This window comes from Pleurodeles waltl, chromosome 6, assembly GCF_031143425.1.
Source record: "Pleurodeles waltl isolate 20211129_DDA chromosome 6, aPleWal1.hap1.20221129, whole genome shotgun sequence".
Lineage (NCBI taxonomy): Eukaryota > Metazoa > Chordata > Amphibia > Caudata > Salamandridae > Pleurodeles > Pleurodeles waltl.
The window spans coordinates 752429513-752449733 of NC_090445.1; the positions used below are offsets into that span (position 1 = coordinate 752429513).

General features: G+C 45.8%; 1 protein-coding gene across 6 annotated transcripts in view; it reads left to right on the plus strand.

Moving 5' to 3' along the window:
* CCDC186 (coiled-coil domain containing 186) overlaps positions 1-20221 on the plus strand; it is a 608776-nt gene that overhangs the window by 227673 nt on the left and 360882 nt on the right. For all 6 annotated transcript variants that reach the window (XM_069239313.1, XM_069239317.1, XM_069239318.1 and 3 more), the window contains exon 8: positions 19888-19986. In XM_069239313.1, coding sequence (XP_069095414.1) covers positions 19888-19986 — 99 coding nt within the window. The remainder of the gene's footprint in view (positions 1-19887; positions 19987-20221) is intronic.

Sequence of the window (20221 nt, forward strand, 5' to 3'; positions counted from 1 at the left end):
CAGATGGAGTGTCTGTGAACTAAAATCCCAAAAGTGTCATGAATGCTAATTTGCCTACTTGTTTGCCGCCTCTAGGAGATATTCCACTGTCACTGAGATCTGATGGTTCAGGTAGAATTGCCGCAATCTGACAACTCTGAAACATGTGAGCCATGTCTGCGTCTGGCGCATGTCATCTGGGGCAATGCGAGGTCGAGCCATAAATTCCGTGCAGGCGTACAGGAGTGAGGTATGCCCTGTGAAGAATATTATGTTGGATATATTGAAATTTGGTATTGTGATAAAGGTTGTGGGGGTATTCCATAATCCTATCCCACTTTTTCTGGGACCGGTCTCTGTCTATGTCCTGCTCCCATTTCTGTCTTTTTAACAGTAGAGGGTCCTGTGAATTGTATGCTAATGATTGAGTGAGCCAAGTAATTAGTCGATGACCTCCACCTATAATGTGGAGTGTTTTTCAAGGGGTGTGCTTGTGGTTCTCTATCCGTTATCTGCCAGAGGTTTTGTAGAAGAAATTTCATATGAAGCGCTTAATGCAACTTTGCAGGGACTGTTGCTCCTTTGTCCAAGAGATCCAACACCTCCTGATTGATGAAGACCTCCTCCGCCATGGAGAAGCGATGAGGAAGGGGTCTGGAGGTTGGGACTGGGATCCCCTCAGAAATATATCTGTAAACCTTGAACCGTCTGAAGTACCCATACATCCGAGGTCACGGCCCACCAGTTCTCCAGGACCAGAGCCAGCCACTCTCCCACTCTTACTTGGGAAGAAAGGAGAGTTCTCACCTTTGGTTACTTCTTGACTTCTGCCGTCTCTGCTTGGGGTTCCACGATTACAATGGAAACGTCTGGACATGTAGAATCCACCGTTTTTCGACTGGTCTTTCCACTGCACCGAGTGGGATCCTTGGCCTCGCTGGGTGGAATTGGACATGAAGCGGCCGGACGAGCACCCACTTCCATGTCCGTCCACAACAAAAGCATAAGAGTTAAAAATCCTCTTGATGGAGGTTTACGCCTTATTAAGGGACCCAGTAGTGGCAGCGAATTTGCCTAGCTGATCGATGAAAGGCTCCCCGAACATACCTCCCTGTGCAGAGGGGCACGCCTCTTAAGAGGCCAGGTCGCCTAACTTTGGGTCAAACTTTGAGTAAGGAGTGGGTCCTCTCTGCCAATAATGCACAGTTTACACTGCCTAAGGAGATTACCGCTCTCTGTGCCTACCGGAGAGGATTTCCGGAGAGATGAGAATGCATGACTACTTTGCATCCTCTGCCATAGCCAATATCTTTGTTAGTGGACTCAAAATATCTAGCAGTTTGTCCTGGCACGATCACCAGGAGCAATTGATGCCTTTCTTCGGGTCGCAAATGTATTTTGCTAAGAATGTAGCCATGCGAGGATCCACTTCAGGGTCAAGACCACCTTCCTGTCCAGTGGTGGCCTGTGACTTTCCACTTGCAAGCGGACTTCCTTTTTCAGAGTCTTCCTGAGACACCCCGCTGCATAGGCGGCAACCTTGTCACTAGGGGATGACAGAGGACCTAGGGTGGAGTAGATCATCAGGATTTAGCATATCAGACGTGGCACTATCCACCTGGTATCCAGGACTCGTTTGAGTTTGGAGGCTCTCCTCCGAGGATGGATGCCATGGTCTAGACGGCCCCGGTTCAGCATCTGAATCCCCCTGCAAACCATCATCTGCAAAGGGATCTGGGTCATTTGTAGCTAAAGCAAAGGGGTCATTGTCAAACGTTGGTTGGGGCTCTGACTGTAAGAAAGCCTTCTTAGGACTTTGAAAAAAGCATCTTTATCAACCCTACCCTCATATGGCCATTTATGCACTGAGTGCTGCGGAATTGGATCCCCCTAGGTGCTTGGGGGTCGGTTGACGCAGCTGTGCCAATTCAGCAATTTTGTACTCTACGGGCACCAAGGCCGTGGACAGAGCATACTGGATGGAGGCGTCCACTGCCTCACAAAACTTGTCATCCAGGGGCTGAAAAGAGGAAGATTCCTCCTCTATAAATGTACTCTTGTATGCTTGCATTTCAGTAGCAGTGAGCGCTAGAAATCTAGGCAATTTACTGAGTCCTGGACTCAAGAGTATTAATAGGCCTTCACACCCTATTTGATGTAAGGGTTGTGAAGGCCTATTGATACTGAGTCCAGGACTCGGAGGTGCCAAACAGGAGAAATACCTAATGAATATAGAACTGCTATGAGGGCGTCATGGTCACTGCCTTGTTCACTGCTCCGTGAACAAGAGAAAGAAGGGACTAAACAGACCCGTCTGTATTTTATTTATTTTATTTGCATAAACATCAGTAACAACAGTTGCTCTACTCAGGTTCACAACAACAGTGGAATGCCACGTATCGTGAAGTAACAGTCACGTTAGCAAGCTCCCTGTAGCGCCAAGGAAATCACATTGGTAATAAGTGTACCTGACCTGAGATGCTCATTCTGTCAAACATAATGGTAATGTTTGCCTTAAATGCTGCCCCTTTCACACTTAATTCAACTTAGATTTACGGATCATAAAGAGGAGTATTTGGGTAAAGCAATAAAAGAAGTACACAGAGTTAAGAACAAAAATACTCACTTTTTATATAAAAAAGAATCCAGTCTTACTGGACAAAGAGCAACCAAAGTCAGCTGGCAACACAATATTTAACAATTTAGGTAGAAACACTATTATTGGCCATAAGCAGTGAAACACCCAACAAGGTGACTTAAAAAGTAAGCAGTGACTTAACTCTCCCAACGATACAGATAGCAAAATGTAAGTGTACAAAGGGGACGCCCTGTGACATTGTGTACCATACTTGGAGCCTGCAGATGAATGCCAATTGCATCTCTCCGATTCCTATCACCTTCTTGAGTGCTGCCAGTGTGCATTGAGAAGTAATCTGATGGTGTCAGATCATTTTTTCACATAATATGTCTGCCAAGCAGTCCTCAGTGTGTTGGGAGTAGCTCTTTCTCACCTGTGATTCACCAGCTGCCTTGGGCTGGAGCTTCACTCCAACTGCTGTGGAAGGATGTGAGATGCACCTAGGCTCTAGTTGTGGGAGAGAAAATGCACTTTTTATGCATGTGTGCTGTTGCTTTCCACTGTGACAGTGATCTGAAGTTTGCGGAGCCATACCAGTTCTTTTATGGGTCATAGTTGGCACTCATAATCCTGTTACTTCAGTTAAATTATAGTCTGACTGTTAGATTTCCCCTGACACTGGTTTATAGGTTGAGTTTGGGATAGAGTTTACATCACTACTTCATGTGTATGGCGTGCTGCAGTCATTTTTTTCACTGGGTCAAGGTTGTAATGGGCCTGACCCTCTAACAGTACTCTAAAGTGCTACTATCTTACGTCTTCCTGCAGCAGGTCCAGAATGGCTGCCTATTAGATGGAAGGATGTGTGTTGTCATTTTGTAATGTAATTGTGTATCTGATAGAGAATTCTAGTTGCAGATTACCCCGGGCGTCAGACTGGATCTGTAGATTTTTCTTTGAGCAGTACCATTGCACGCTGTCAGGTGGCGTTGGTCGACTCCGTGTGTGTCGTTGGTGTTATGGTCGCCATTATTACGTCACGGTCGTATATAAGCACCACTCCGGTGCGCTGATATCAGTTCTTTTCTTTCCGCGCCACGTGCAGTTCCGGAGAAGAGCTACCCTTAGTCATTTTTTTTACTAGCTTCGACCTTTTTGTTGACATTCTTGACTTTTTGGTGCGTCGAGGGATGTCACAGAAGACCAGGTTAAATGCGTGTGACTCCTGTCACCAAATGATGTTGGTGATGGGTCCGTACCTCGTGTGTTTGTGGTGTCTGGAGCGCAACCACGACCCGAAGTTGTGCTCTGAGTGCTGGACCATGAACCTGAAGGCTTTGAGGGAACGGTCCCTCAAGCTCATGGTGGCCCGGTGCTCAACTCTGCATCGCTCCCGCTCTCATTAGAAAGAAAGGTCACAAGACTGCTGTTGGAGTCATCACCACTCTTTGTCATCCCATTCTAAATCTTTGAGAAACTCTGGTCATAAAAAGAAGTTGAAGAAGGCTAAACATTGTTCGACTTTACTCTATTGCATAGCCGATGCAATGTAGGAAGAGCGTCATTGCTTTAGGCCTCCGTCCACGGAGCCTACTTCTGGGTGCACTCCGCGCCTTCCTGACTTCCTGGGAGCCGGAGCCACCCCAGCCCAGCTGAAGGAGTTATGCGAGGCCATGCGCCTCACCTTTGGCAGACCCCCCCCCCCAAGGTACCTCTAGGGCCCGGGGGATCGGATTGGGGCCCCTCGGGTTCTGTGCCAGCGGCTTCAGCTCTGGCCACTGAGGGCTCATCCGGATCCGTTGTCGGATCTGTGCCGATCCCGGTCGGGCCAACATGATCTTCCCTGGCGACGGCAAAGACGTTGATGTTCTTTACGCCGGTTTGGCCCACAATTGATATCGACCCAATTCTGATCCCCTATGACCCGAAGCCGGAACAGCGTTGCTCGACCCGGATCTGTCTTCGATAGGGTCTTCCCACCCCAGGTTGGATTCTGACCCTTTTTATTATGGGTATGGATAAGGGAAAGCGTTGGAGGAGGTCACTGGACCCTCTGGAATACCAGCTGGACAACCTTGAATTGGGCACAGGAACTGGGCGATGCTAGTGGTCTGTGTACTTCTGCAGACGCTGGCCTGCTTTCTTCCCCTGGCTACGGCGGAGGGAGAATTATATTCATTGGTGGTCAGCAGGGCGGCTGAGGTCCTCGAGCTTCCTTCTCTGGCGGTCAGGAGTAACCTCCTGACTGAGGTGCTTCCACTTCGGAACCCCTTCTATCCTTCATTGAAGCTCTATCTTCTGGGTACCTGGTCCAGAGATAAGCACAGGGGCTCCTGTGAATAGGACAGTCACCTGCTGCCATTGGCCTGCGCCAAATGACCCTAAATTCCTGTCTCAACACTTTACACCTGAGAGCTTTGTCAATCAGGCTTCTTCCTCATCTGACGCATTCCCACCTGCAACCAATAGGGGGTCAAAAAGACTAGATCAACTTGGAAAGAAGATGTTTTTTTTCTCCAGTCTGGCATTGCGATCCGTGAGCACTGCATGCCTCTTGGGCTGCTACACCCGTTCCTTATGGTGTACTGTCACGCAGGTGTTGCCGCAGGTCATGGAGCAGGCCTGGGCCATCATCTCCCAAGCCACTGCTGATGGGGGGGTTGCAGCCAAGTTCACGATCCGTTGTGGGCTAGACCTGACAGACTCATTGGGTAAATCGGTAGCGTCGACTGTGGTCTTAAGGCACCACACCTGTTTGAGGACGTCTGGCTTTTCGGGGGATGTCCATCAGTCTCTCATGGACATGCCCTGCGATGGCACCCGTCTCTTTGGAATCAAAGCAGACTCTGTGCTCAAGCGTTTTAAGGAGTCCCCGACTACAGCGGTGTCCCTTGGCCTCACAGCAGTCCCTCGCCCAGCACAGTCTGCTTTTTGCCCCTTTCGTGGCCACGGAAGGGGCTCCCTCATGCGTCCTTTTCCTACCAACCACAGAGCCACGCATGCTGCTTAGCCACTGCGTGGCCGTGGATGCGGAATCCCAAGGGCTCGTGGGTTGGGGAGCCAGTGGTCTGCCCAGTCCACCCCCACTGCAGCCTCCAAACCCTCTTAGTCAGTCGCAACATACCGGAGCAGTTCGTGGCAGGATCTGCCAAGACATGTCCCACTGTGAATCAATCACAACAGACAGGTGGGTTTTGCAAATAGTCTGAAGGGGCTACTTCCTCCCCTTCAAGACTACACCTCTGCCCATGCCACCACCTTACGTCTGCTTAGCGGAGGATCATTTGGCACTTCTCCATGAGGAAGTTGTGGCTCTCTTGGCCAAAGGAGCCATAGAGAGGGTCCCTGCGCCAAAACTAGGTTGTGGTTGTTATTCCTGCTACTTTTTGGTGCCCAAGAAGGACAAGGGCCTTCGCCCAAGCCTAGACCTCCGGGCCCTCAACCTCTTCTTCAAGAAGAAGTTGAAAATTCTCACCTTGGCTCCGGTCCTGTCTGCCTTGGACCCTGGAGACTGGATGGTAGCATTGGACGTGCAGGACACCTACTTCCACATACCCATCCTCCCTGCCCACAGACATTACTGTGATTCCTGGTGGGTCACAAGCACTTTCAATTTACCGTGCTCGCCTTCGCCCTTACCAGTACTCCTCGGGTGTTCACGAAAGTGATGGCAGTGGTTGCAGCTCATCTGCACAGGTTAGGGGTTTCAGTCTTTCCCTACCTCGACAACTGGCTGTTGAAGGCGAACACGCCCCAGACTGTCATCTCCCACCTTCAGACTACGGCGAACCCTTTTGCATTCGCTGGGGTTCACTATAAATGTTCCGAACTCACACCTGACTCCCTCTCAAACGCTCCCTTTCATCTGAGCTGTTCTGGACACATTGCAGTTTCGGGCTTATCCTACCGAAAAGCGAGTCCAGGATATTCAGGCTGTGATACCGATGTTTCAGCATCTATCCTGGATTTCAATGAGAATGATTCTGAGGGTGCTGGTCCTTATGGCCTCCTGCATCCTGCTAGTGACACATGCCAAATGGCATATGCGGGTGCTGCAGTGGGACCTGAAGTTCCAGTGGGCACAGCATCAGGGTAATCTTCCCAACATGGTCCAGATCTCGGAGGGAACCGTGCAAGATCTGTAGTGGTGGCTTTCGAATCAGGATTGAGTCAGCAGCAGATCCCTCTCCCATCCAGATGTCACTGTAGTGACAGATGCGTCGCACCTAGGATGGGACGGCCACCTGGGAGAGGTGGAGATCAGAGGCATCTGGTCTCCGGCTGAGTCCGGACTCCACATCAATCTACTGGAGCTCCGAGCGATCAGACTTGCATTGAAATCATTCCTTCCCTCTTTCAGAGGAAAAGCAGTGCAGGTGTTCAGAACACACCACCACCATGTGGTACTGCAACAAGCAGGGCGGAGTAGGTTTGTGGACTCTTTGTCAAGACGCTCTGCGCCTCTGGACATGGTTGGAACACCAGGGCATAACCCTGATGGTTCAACATATGGTGGGCTCTCTGAACGCCAGCGCAGATGAACTCAGCCATCGATGCATGGTCGATCACAAATGGTATCTCCATCCAGAGATGGCGCAAGGTCTCTTTCAGTAATTTGGAGAGCCTTGGTTAGATCTGTTCACCTCCGCTGAGTACGCATGATGTGTGCCGTTTTGCACGTTGGAGTTTCCATGGTGGCACTCGCTTGGCAATGCTTTTTGTCTCAAGTGGAACTCGGGCCTCCTTTATGCCTTCCAGCCTATACCACTTCTGCCCAGAGTTCTGAAGAAGATCAAGAACGACCGGGCCTAAGTAATCCTTGTAGCTCTGGACTGGGCACGAAGAGTTTGGTATCCCGAGCTCTTGAGCATGTGTACGGATCCTCCAGTCAGAGTGCCCCTTTGGGAGGTTCTTCTGTCACAGCAGGGGGGTGGGGGAACGGTCTCCACCAAAACTGTCCAGTCTCCGCCTTCTTGCGTGGAGATTGAGCGGCCACAGTTGACAGCTTTTGACCTCTGCCCAAAGTCTGTGGTGTTATCTTGGCAGCCAGGCATCCCTTCACCAAAACGGTATACGCCTGTCATTGGCACAAATTTGTGGCATGGTGTACCAACAAATCTATTGATCCCCTTTCTGCCCCTCTCTCTGAGGTTCTACTGTTCATCCCCTCTCTTGCCCAGCAGGGCTCTGCTTTGGGCACCCTTAAAGTCTACTTATCTGTATCTCGGCCTTTCTCAGATTGCCAGATCAGCCTTCTGTATTAAAGTCCCCCATTCTGGGGAGGTTCCTTAAGGGGTTCACCCATTTGTACCCACCTAACCCATTCATAATGCGCCAGTGGAATTTGAACCTGGTTCTTACCTACCTTATGTGTGCCCCCTTTAAGCCACTTCATAATTGTGCTTTGCAACTCCTCACTCTAAAAACGTATTTCCTGAATGCCATCACCTCTACTTGCAAAGTGTATGAGGTTCAAGCTCTTTCGTCGAAGCCATCATTTCTAACTGTCCATCCTGACAAAGTGGTGCTTTGTACCAGAGCCTCCTTCCTTCCTAAGGTTGTTACGCTTTTTCATGTAAGCCAATTCATCACTTTGCCTACTCCCCCCCCCCCCCCCCCACCCCAATCTCTCTTATGAAGAAGATAGACTCCACTGTCTCGATCCAAAAAGACTGTTAACGTTCTACCTCCATCGTATTGCAGATTTCTGAGTGGAAGATCAACTCTTTGTGGGATATGTGGGTGCGAAGAAAGGATGGGCAGTGCAGAAGCAAACCATCTCGCTCTGGGTAGTGCTCTGTATAAAAATATGCTACGCTCTGGCAAAGAAGCAACCACCTGAGAGCTTGCGTGCTCACTCCACCAGAGCAACTGCTGCCACCACAGCGTTAGCCCATGGAGTTCTTGTCCTGGACATCTGCCAGGCAGCACCGTGGGCATCCCTCCCTCACGTTTTCAAGACATTACTGCCTGGACAATCAGGTCCTCAGAGACCACTACTTTGGTTGTTCGTTCCTGCAAGACTTTCTAGTATGATCTTAGTTTGCAGCCTACCGCTGAAGATGGTATTGCTTGGGTATCTATTCCAAGGTAAGGAATCTGCAACTAGAAGTCTCTAACAGATGAACAAGTTACTTACCTTTGGTAATGATTTATCTGGTAGATACATATTATAGTTGCAGATTCCTTACCGACTCGCCCATCCTCCAATCACTGCGAACTGATTTCTAGGGACAGATATTCCCTTTCAGGGCCCTAGTTCTGGTGCACCATTCTCAGTGTTCTTCATGGCTCAGCGCTACTGGTGTAGAAAGTTGTGAAAAGAAATTGATCTCAGCGCACTATATGTGACCACAACGCCATCACAGAGACTACTATGCCAACGATGCACACGAGTCGACCAACGCCCCCTGACAGCGCACAAGGGCGCAAAGAAAAATCTCCAGATCCAGTCTGACGCCTGGGGTAAATTTTAAGGTAAGGAATCTGCAACTAGACTGTCTCTACCAGATAAATGGTTACTGGTGGTAAGTAACTTGTTATTCAGGATCCTCATATTGAGGAACATGAACATAAGGCATCAGTTTGCATTGATGGATGGGTAACACGCTACACCATGGGGGTGTGCTTGCTTTGGAAGAGTGTTTAATTACATGTGGCCTCTTTGAAGTGTTTCGGTGTCATGCAAGCTCAGTATTGGAATGCACGCCTTATGTTGCTGCAGTCGTGTACCTATGCTTCTGTGGGAATCGATAAGAAGTAGCTGGAGAGAGATGTTTCCATGGGACGTTGACGGATGCGCATCTGATAAACCCGGCTGCTATGCTCGCAGCTATTAGTTGGCCGAGTCATCGCCTTATGGACGGCAGCATCAGACGCTGACCCCCCCCAACCCTTCGCAATAGGTGCAGAATGGCAGACCATGGACCTAAGTGCGAGTGACATTAGTATTGTAATTCTACGTTCATCGCGGTTAATACTCCTGATGAGACATCAGTGTACATTGGCAGGTGCGAAACACGCTACAACAAGGGTGTGGGTGGACTTGGTTTGGTAGAGCGTTTAATTGCACTCTAGTCTGCAAGTATCCAGGTGTGCCGTGGTAGACTGAAATTCAACGGCGACTTCACAGCAAATTCTCAACAATCATATCGGATCCGTGGTTTTAAAGTCCTTGTTCTTAAAGTCGACAGCGTTTCGATCCCAAAAAATGGTGGAATCACCATCAGGACAGGGACTGAGTCCTTATGATGACCCCACTATTTTTTGCGATGGAAACACTGTCGACTTTAAGAAAAATGACTTTAAAACATGGGCCCTATTTGATTGTTGAAAATTTGCTGTAAAGGGTCGTGCTTTTATTGGTTGTTGATACACTTGTTGATCAAGATTTATCACTTGAGTGATAAGAGAATAAGTTAATATTGCATTTGCAATGAAAATATATCGTTCCTTTTGTGACAAGAAATGTTAACAAATATAATCGTAACTGATAAATTGCAGTGCTGGTCAAAGTAATTGAACATGTACACTTTTCAGAGTTGCAACGTCACCTGACACTGCCTTTAATTTATTTCTCACAAAGAAAACTCTAGTTCGGGGAGCTCAGTTTCACCACATGATGGCAGCATATAATCACGTTTTGTTATTGAAAAACGTACAGCTGATTCCATGTGCTTTTGTAACTAAAATTTTAATAACATTTTATAATGCTAAAACTACTTTATGAAAAATAATTTTTTGCATGTTATACAATAAAACAAAGGCATCGTTTTATTTAAATTTTACAGGCAATCATGACTTCGATTTATCGGCCAAGAATCGTTGTGTTACTTGGATGGATATACTAAGAAAAGTCTTGATTGTCGTACAGTTGTTTCTGATAAATGCTGACCAAAATATCTCTTCGCTGAATAAATACATGTATGCTGTTCACGTAGAAGAAATAGCAGCTAATCTTTAATATGTAGATCTCCAGAGGTTGTAAATATTTTCTTTGACTTAGTGTGGTCCATAAAGTGGTGTAGTGTTTGTCCGTTGTGTGATTTTCATTGAAATCAAGAAAATTGTTGCATCTAACCTAGTGTGTCACCTGGAGCTCATTTTCAAAGAACAGCTTTTAAATAAAGTTGAAGTCCCGGCAGTGCTCTAGGGGCCCACAAATGGTCAGACATTCCAGCCCCTGTCCTTCTCTGGTCATAAAAATAACAACTGCGGGTTAAAAATATGACTCGCCTCATCCCTGATTTGTCCCAGACCAAAGGGCTTATTGACCTACTTAACAGCCTGACAATCCAGGAAACCTTCCCCATGCCACTTGAAGGCTCATAGACCTTACAAATGATTTGGGGAAGTGTGTAAACTGCTGCCGAACCCCGCTCCATCCAGAGTACTGGGCACATGTTAGGTACTCCATTCTCCTTGACCCAATGTTTGTGTTGCCGTAGGATGATGGTACACCTGACTGCTGTTCTAGGATACTGCATCCAAGCCTCCACATTCATAAACAATCATTGGAGGACGGTTGGAGCAGCTGACTGGTGTCCATGCACTTGCCAAGTGGGAAAAATGTTTTGTCACTGTAAAACGCAATACTTCACATGAGACCTATACAGCAATGTTTGGAGGAGCAATGGACTTTGGAAAGCAACTGAGAAGCAATGCTCCATTTGTCACAGTCAGCAAGACAGTCTGTGGGGTGCAAAAAAAGCAGCTGATACAAGAAGTTCTACTTTAGCAAGATCTTCCTAACCAGACAGCTGTAACAGGGGCCACTTTACTTGGATGAGGTGCTCACATGGGACAGCTGTTTTTTAGGGTCAGTGGACTGGGAAAAAAACTTCATTCCACCTCAGCAGCCCACATAGCTCCAGAGGCATTCTGGTTATTTGACAGTAGCTTGGATTTTTATTGCACATGAGCAGTACCACCGCAAATACTTGAACAACGTGACGCTACTCTGTGGCCCCTGAGAATTAGACTCTCAGAAATCTGGCGTGGTTGCTGGCCAGAAATAAAAGCAGTCCACCTTGCAACAACCACAGTTTTTCTCAGCAGATTTTCAAAGAAAATAATGAATGGTTTATAAACAGCCTTGAAAGATATTTTCTTGGCATGCGGTTTTCCAGGTAGGGATCTATTTTCCACAGCTCTAAAATCAAAATGCCGACGTTTTGCCTCCTGGACAAATAGGATCTCTGTGCAATATCCTTTTAATTAACTATTTAGAAACATTACTATAGGTGTGTGACCAAGAAGGTGACCGTGTTAAACTTGCCTCGCATTGCTCTGCTCTTCTGATAGCATAATTGGGACCGCTTGGGGGATCAACCAAACACCTTGTCAAGGCACAAACGCAGTATCCCGGGGCTGCTGCCTCAGGAGCCAACGAGCAAGTCTCTTCCAGGGCCACACCGGATCAAAATGGCAGCCACGGCTCCTGGGGAACAAAGAGACCAGGTGATGCGATCAGGAAAGCGATGTGTCCCCGGAGCTTGAATGCTAGCGATTCTGCCAACACTGTAGTTATATCAGCTATAGCGCCTGACCATAGAAACCTGCTAAGAGCGATTACACCTAAGCGCGGGCAGAGACTGAGAAGCATTTGGGGAAGCTCTGCTCCAATTCAGTCAGGACTCTGTGTGCACAACTACACAGGCATGAGAGTGCCCGATGGATGCTGTCATAGAGGCGATAGGGAACAGGGCGTCCGATGTGGAGTTTCCCTGTGGACCTGTATAATATAGCCTTAGAACCCGCCGTAGCGGGCTGAGGGAGAGGGACTTTAATAGCCGGTAGAGCCCGCTACGGCGGGTTCTAAGGCTATTAGAACATTCTGCCACTCAGGGCAGAATGTTCTATTAAAAAAAAGATTAAGATCCCCTCGGGCTCCGTGAGGCTTTGTTCACAGCTGTTGCTGTGAACAAAGCGAACATTGGAATGTTGGCGCTGTGGGCTTTTACCGGCCAGTAAAAGCCCGCAGCACTCCATTGTTTTCAATGGAGCCCCCAGCATTCCAATGTTCTAATTAATCTCAGCCACTGGCGACCGTTTGGGGTTGCATTCCAGCCCGTAGTTTGTCACTCACCATGCCACTTTCGTTTGGACCCAGCCATATGCAAATCATCCTTGACCGTGATCCTCATAGGAACAGTCCTGCCAAAACTGCAGAGCCAGGGCTACCGAACTGAAACACACGCAAGCTAAAACCGGTTTTGTCCTTATTATTGGCTCATCAGCCAGTTGTAGCTTGATGCCAGTGTCACATTGAGCACGGGAGCCATGTCTAAGCATACTAGTCATACTAAGGGCATAAACAAACAAATTGGCGGACGGAATGCTTGAATTAATCTCAGCCACTTGCCATTGCTCAGGACTGCTTCCCAATCCATTGCTTTTCACCCACCATGCACCTCAGTGTGGACTCAGTCATATGCAACTTAGCCTTGACCCTGCTCCTCAAGTGATGGCAAGTGGCTGAGATTAAGTCAAGCATTCCATCTATCATCTTATGAATAGAGGGTCTGGTGGAAGCCCCCAAAAGCAGTTGCATGCCGATCATCTTTGCCACTGGCGATATCCCGAGCTGCAGCTCCAACAAAATCTCCACACCCATTTTCGATCACCTGGGCGGAGACCTGCTTCCCTTATGTAGGCCGACAAATTGCGACGACTGCTCCAGAAATGCAGCCATTAACTATTCCCTTCTTCTTTGAAAAGTGAAACAAGATCTGTCTCACTAGCAACATTATCACCTTTCCTAGCTAGGACAAATCACTGCCCTAAAAATATACATCCTTCCCAAAATACTATTTCTCTCCCACACTCTTCCGCTACAGATCCTACCCCCAAACACTTTAAAGACACTACAAATAGAGCTTAATACATTTGTGTGGGGTGGGAAGAGTCTGCAAAGGTATTATAAACTGATTCACAGAACATTAGCCAAGGGAGGCCTTAGGGTTCCTAATGTTACACAATACTATCAACCAGCTCAGTTGCCGATATATGGTTAAATAGGCCAGGCAGAATCAGAAAAGCACTGTTGTTTTATAGATAAGGTTGTTGCAAACATACATAGCTGGAAGGTCCTTTGGCTTCCACGCAAACGTCCTTTGGCTGCCACGCAAACACAGGTCCTTGGGACTCAACTCCTTTTTTATGGTGGTCTGGGATAGAGTAGCTGAGAGCAGGGGGAGGGGTTTTAACATCATCCCCTCACCCATGACACCAGTCATTGTTAACCCAGATTTCAACCCCAGGCCTCCAACTGGCAAAGCACAGGATGCAAGAAATTTGGCAGTCTGATACAGAAGGAATTATCAACTTCCACAGGCTGAAATCTGAATATGTGTTGCTGGAGATGGGCTAAATGCAATATTTTCAGATCAAGCATTGGGGTTTGCAGCCCTCCATCAAGATGCATTCATGTGGACCCCTCATGACATTCGAGGATTGTATTCTCTTGAAGGATAAAGACAAACTCTTAATTACTGAGGTATATTCTTTTAACATAGCTTTCCCCCTTCCTCCCAAAACAGAAATCCACAGGTCAGAAACAATGGGACACTGAATTAGAGCAAAAACTCAGAGATATGGATAGCTAAGACATTTTGTTGTTGTCATGACATATAGTACACAATACATCTACAGCAGCCCTGGTCCCTAACCATGGCCTGTATGCAGAAATGGTGCCCAGAATGAAGCAAGGAGTGTAGATTGGATTGAGGTGGAACCAGAATATTGCTTCACTTGCTGTGCAAGTGACCAAAACTGACCCATTACTGGGAGAGGTTTTTAAACGATATTGGCAAAACCTTTGATACTCAATTTCCACGATTCCCAACCTGCATACTTCTGGGATTGCCTAATCAACTAACATTGCCATTAAAATCCATAAGGGGTTGGCCGATTGCCTTGGCGCTGGGCATGGCACATCAGGCTGTTCTTTCATTTTGCAGATCTGATCGTATGCCAGGCCATCCTAACTCACTTATAAACTCTGGCAATGAATAGTAATGGAAAAATGAATGCTTTTAGTGGAGTATAAAGCAGAAGCCTTCTGAGAGATATGGACCTGTATATTACTCTCCTTTTATCCATATTCTCCTTTTATCCAAATTCTGCAAGGTGATGTGCCCCAGATACCTTAGACATTTGCACTTAGTACCCACAATACAAGGAGTATCTGAGAACATACATCACATCACTTGGAGCTCACTACTACTCCACCAAAGATTCCACCACACAAACACACACTCTCTCTAGAACGCTAGTATCTCCTCAAAGAAGAAGTAGAGGCATACATGCGAAAGGGTGCCAGAGAGCCTGTGCCACCATACCAGCGCAGTAAGGCAGTGCACTCCCTCTACTTTCTCATCCCAAAGAAAGTTGAGTCTCTCTGGCTCATACTTGACCTCAGGCCCCTTAACAACTAAATACTTTCAGAGCACCTCCACATGGAGAATCTTCAAGATTTCAACATTTTACTAGTGCAGAGCGAGTTCATGACCGCTCTCGACCTGAATGACACCTCTTTCCACATCCCAATCCACCCTGCATATCGCCGGTACCTCCGGTTTGAGGTAAGTCGCTAGTAGTTTCAGTTCAGAGGCCTGCCCTTCAGGGTCACCAAGGCCCACATTGTGTTCAGAGTTTCCTGCTGTAGTAGCTGCTCATCTCCAAAAGACCGACATCCATGTGTTCCCATACTTGGACAATTGGCTGATAAACATAAGTGAACCGCAGTGCTTGGCTCACGCCCATACCACCATAGACCTATGACACAGTCTAAGGTTCACCTTCAGGGTGGGTCAATCTTTGTTCCAGCCCCTTCAAACCCAGCCCTTCTTAAAGGCAGTACTTAACGCTGTCACCGGGAAAGCCTATCCTAGCCCTGCACACATCCAACCTTCCAAACGTTGCGCCTCTTTTTTTTTTTCAGCCGGATTACCAAATAACAGTCAGGATGGTTATGTGTCCTCCCCTCCTCGATGGCCTCCTGTATTGCCATAGTCCCCTATGCCAGATTACACATGCACCAGTTGGAAGAGTCCCTAGCTACACAATAGTCTCAGCGTGCACTTAGCAGATTTAGTGTTGACCTGGGGATGCTCCCATCGCTCTCTGCAGTGGTGGAACAGCAACAGTTTGTTACAGGGCCAACCCTTTCTCGGCCCATTTCTGCAGGTGAGCATCACAAAGGGGTGGGTGCACATATAAAGTAGTTCACTGTTCAGGGTATGTGGGCACCCCATCAACAGGATCTCCTCAGTAAATACCGGAGCTGCTGGCCTTTCAGCTGGCACTCAAAGAATTAATTAGTCACATTCAAAACTAAGTAGTTCTCATTTGCATGGATAACATGACTCCAATATTCAAGCTACAGAAGCAGGGTGGGACACATTCACCACAGTTGTTCTCGTTAGCACAAGGCATTTGGAGGTGGGCACTCAATCGCAGAGTCCATCTACTAGTGCAATACATACCAGGGGTGGACAACAACTTTGAAGACCTATTCAGCAGGATACAGCACGCCCATGAGTGGGATCTCCTCCTGGAAGTCCTACTCCTGCACTTTCATTGTTGTGGATTTCCAGACATAGACCTTTTTGCCACTGAGAAAATGCAAAATGCCCAAATTTCGCCTCCCAGAACCCACACCCGCTGCCCATGGGCAATGCACTGTGGATGAACTGGCCAGGGATGTTTTCCTACGCTTTCCCCCCCTCCTGCTTCTTTCATTCATGGTTCAGAAGATTTTGCAAACATCCCTCACTCATCCTGGTGGCTGCCTCATGGGCCAGACAGCCCTGGTTCACCACTTTCCTCGACCTGTATCTAGAGCTTCATGAGAAGCTGCCCAACTGGCCAGAACTTCTAATGCAGAGCACAGTCAGGCACCCAAACCCCAGGCAGCTCCTTCCTGCGATTTGGCTCCTGAGGTCCTAGAATTTGTCTACCTCAACCCACTTCCTGAGTGCATGACCATCCTTAAAGAGGCATGTAGGCCTACAACACGAGACTGCTGTGCAGCCAAATGGAAGAGGTTTGTGCACTACTCTCTTCCCAAGCACATCAACCCTCTCAAGGCAGCCAACAGTCCAAGACATTGTCTGTTATCTGCTTCACTTGCAGAAGTCCGGATTCACTTATACTTCCATCAGACTTCATTTAGCTGCAGTTGCAACTTGACTTCAGAATATGAAACACACTTGACTCTTCAGAGTTCAAATCAGTAAGGCCTTCATGGAGGACCATAAAAGGGTCAATCTATCGAGGGTGCCAATTGCCCTGTGTGGAATCCCAGACTTATGGACCTACCTTTCAAACCACTTCACTCATGCCCTCTGCAGTTCTTTTCCTGGAAGTTGGTCTTCTTAGTGGCCATCTCCTCCTTTGAGGCGTGTGAGCAAGTTTTGATTCTGAACCTGAAGGGACCTTTCTTCCATGTTGACAAACATAGGGTAATGCTTACGACAGACCCCAAATTCTTCCACCTCAATTAAACTATCAAACTCCCAGTGTTCTTTCGACATCCGTTTCAGTGGCAGAGAAGGCTCTTCACACACTAGATGTCAAAAGGCCTTCATGTATTACATGAACAGGACAAAACCCTTCCGTAAAACACAGCAGCTCTTTGTTCCTTTTTTTAAAACCACACAAGGGCTGTGTTCTCTCCAAACCAAAAAAGCCCACTGGTTGGTCAGATGTGTACAGACCTGTTACATACAAGCCAAGAGAACTCTGCGTGTCCCTCCCAAACCTCACTCCACCTACAACTATGGATTTGTTATGTAATATCCTATAGCTGATGTCTGCAAGGCAGATACCTGGTCCACTCCAGACCTTTCACCAAGCACCAAATTGTGATGTCCTTGCACACCAACAAGCTAACGCTGGCCAGGCTGTACTTTGTACACTTTTCCAGTCTCCTGCAGCACCCTCCAGCTAGCCACCACATCGGCAAGAACTGCTGTACAGTCTATGCTTAACATGTGCATGCACAGCAACACATGCCCTGAGCAGAAAATTTTACTTATTATGTAAGCATCTGTTCATGGCATATAGTGCTGTAGATTCACAAGGCCACCCTCCTTCCTGGACGCCCCAGGTTGTTGCAGATTCCTTTCATGTTTCATTATTTTACATGTTCATTTTCTTTTGTGCTTCTAAGCTCAATTTTCACCCTCACCCGATGCGCAATAAAAACAATCCAACAATGGAGCTGATACTCATAGCATTACCAGTAATAGGTAGAGTCACTATACCTCATGGCTTGAAGTCTTCTTTAAAGAAAAACAAGTTGCACAGCTCTGAGCTCAACACAAGGTGGCAAGAGTATGCGCAGCATGTTATCAACAGCACTACGTGCCACAAACAGATGCTTACAGTGTAAGTAACATTTTACTTTCCTCACATAAAATGAATAGATTATCATGCTATTCATATCACTGCTTAACCATTGACTGATGGCGTTCTTTGGGAACGAATTCCATATAAATTTTGGGTCCTACAGAAATAATTCAAAAGTCATATGTTTTAGCATGTAATATGATGACATTGTCACACCTGGTCCTTAAGCAAATTAATTGTACATTTACGCAGTAAAGCAATTGCAAGATTATCTTAATTCCTATTCGTCATTGGACATTGAAAATACTAATATGGATACCGTCCACTATCAAGAGTTAGTTGATTTTTATCATTTTGGCCCTCTCTTCATTTCTAAGTCGTCTGTGAAGTTTGAAATATGTAGTAGTAGGAACAGTACTAAATCCTTCAGTTAACAGTCCTAGGGCATTTAAAAAATGTTTTACCTATTTCAGTGTTTATAGCATATCCAACCCGTCAGCTTACTATAATTTTTAGGATTCTGAGCGATTAAAAAAGGTTTTTAGACTCAGACATTTATTCTCCAGAATTCCTTGAATCATACCTGGAACAGGTTATACATATTACCAGAAGCCTATTCAAAAATACGCCTGGGGAGCAAAGTGTTGGCAAATCGAAGTGTCTTATACCTTACTTCCTGCATGTTTGTGTCCTGGAGACTTCATATTTGTCAATTAAGCTGTTTACCAAACCACACCTATGTGCTTTTCGTTGCCTCACAGATTTAAAGATTCCTAAAGTTAATTCTATATTTTTTCAGTCTTGAAGTAAAAAATAAATGGTGATGTGAATGACACGATTCAAAATATTATTTTTAATATTACACTGTATGACATGAATGAAGTGGTGTTGAAATTTAGATGATGATGTGTGCATCCATGAGTTTTTGTCATAGTAACAAATCATTTAGCAAACAGACTGAATCATATTTGGAAATGGAGATAGTGTGGATACATGGGATTTCTTACATCTGTTCTAATCTTTGCTTAAAACAATTACAATGCCCAAATCTTTTGAGGTGGACGTCAGGACAATCTCAACTAGAAAAGTCAATGATTGCATCATTGGTTAATACTCCCAATGCCTGTTGATTGTCCCCTATGCTAAAGAAACCGAAAGTTAAATTATTTATCTGAGATTTCTGGTCTTTCCATTACAAGAATTTAGGATTTGTTTGGGGAATGTTGTGGTTTTGCTTACAATCATGCCAGTTGTGTAGGAAAAAATATCTAGAGTATCTGCCCATTGTCTTTCGGAGGAGGAAAGTGATGGCTTACACAAAGGCTCATTGAAACTGGGATTAGATCTTCCATCAAAGCTATGTGATTCATTGTGAGCAGTGATAAACAACAAATGTCATGGAAAGCTGTTCAGTTTGCAAGAATAAATTAGCTTGTGTTAAGCATGAGGAAGATGATGCAGAGATCTGTAACAATTTACAGTTCTGAAGAGACACTTCAATTTTAATGGTAGACATTGTAAGGCTTATGTTGTGTTGCTAAATAAATAATTGAATTGTACTTGAAGAATGTTTTTAATTAGCAAAATTATTCATTGCTGTGTATTGGATTATTGGAATGATTTAATTATCTAGCACGTTTATCTTATTCTGTTATGGATACAACCATAGCATACGAGTTGAAGTCTGTTCACAAGGCTTTCAAAAGTACTTAGATTATTAAACATCAGAGGCAACTCCGTCTATTTTCATCATTGGCTTGCTCTAATAATTTAGGTGTTCAAAAGATATTAGTACAGTAATAATATTCAGTTACGTTTTGTTTTTAATTGTGTGAAAAATGTTCATGCAAACATTTTATAGTTTGTTTTTAAATAATTACAATTTGTATTGATCCTTTGCTTAAATATGTAAATTAACAATTGCATTTGTGTTACAAAATATTTATCAAGGTAAAAACTTATTTATTTCTTGCTAGGAATCTGAGGAAATAAAATCTAATGAATTAGATGCAAAGCTTCGAGTTACAACAGGAGAATTGGAAAAACAAATGCAGGAGAAATCCAGTAATTTAGAGGTGACTATGATTTTTCTTTAATCCAGAATTATCATTACACTAAGCAGTGTACAGCAGACAGTGTTGCAAAATATAAGTTGTACTGTTATATTTTTAAAGTGTTAGATTGTTAGATTTATAACTGTTATTTCTCAATACCTATCAATCTCTATAACCGAGCATAAAAGAACATGTTTTTTAAATTTATTTTTTACCTTTGGTAACAAACTGGTAGATACTCTATCTACCTGCAGAT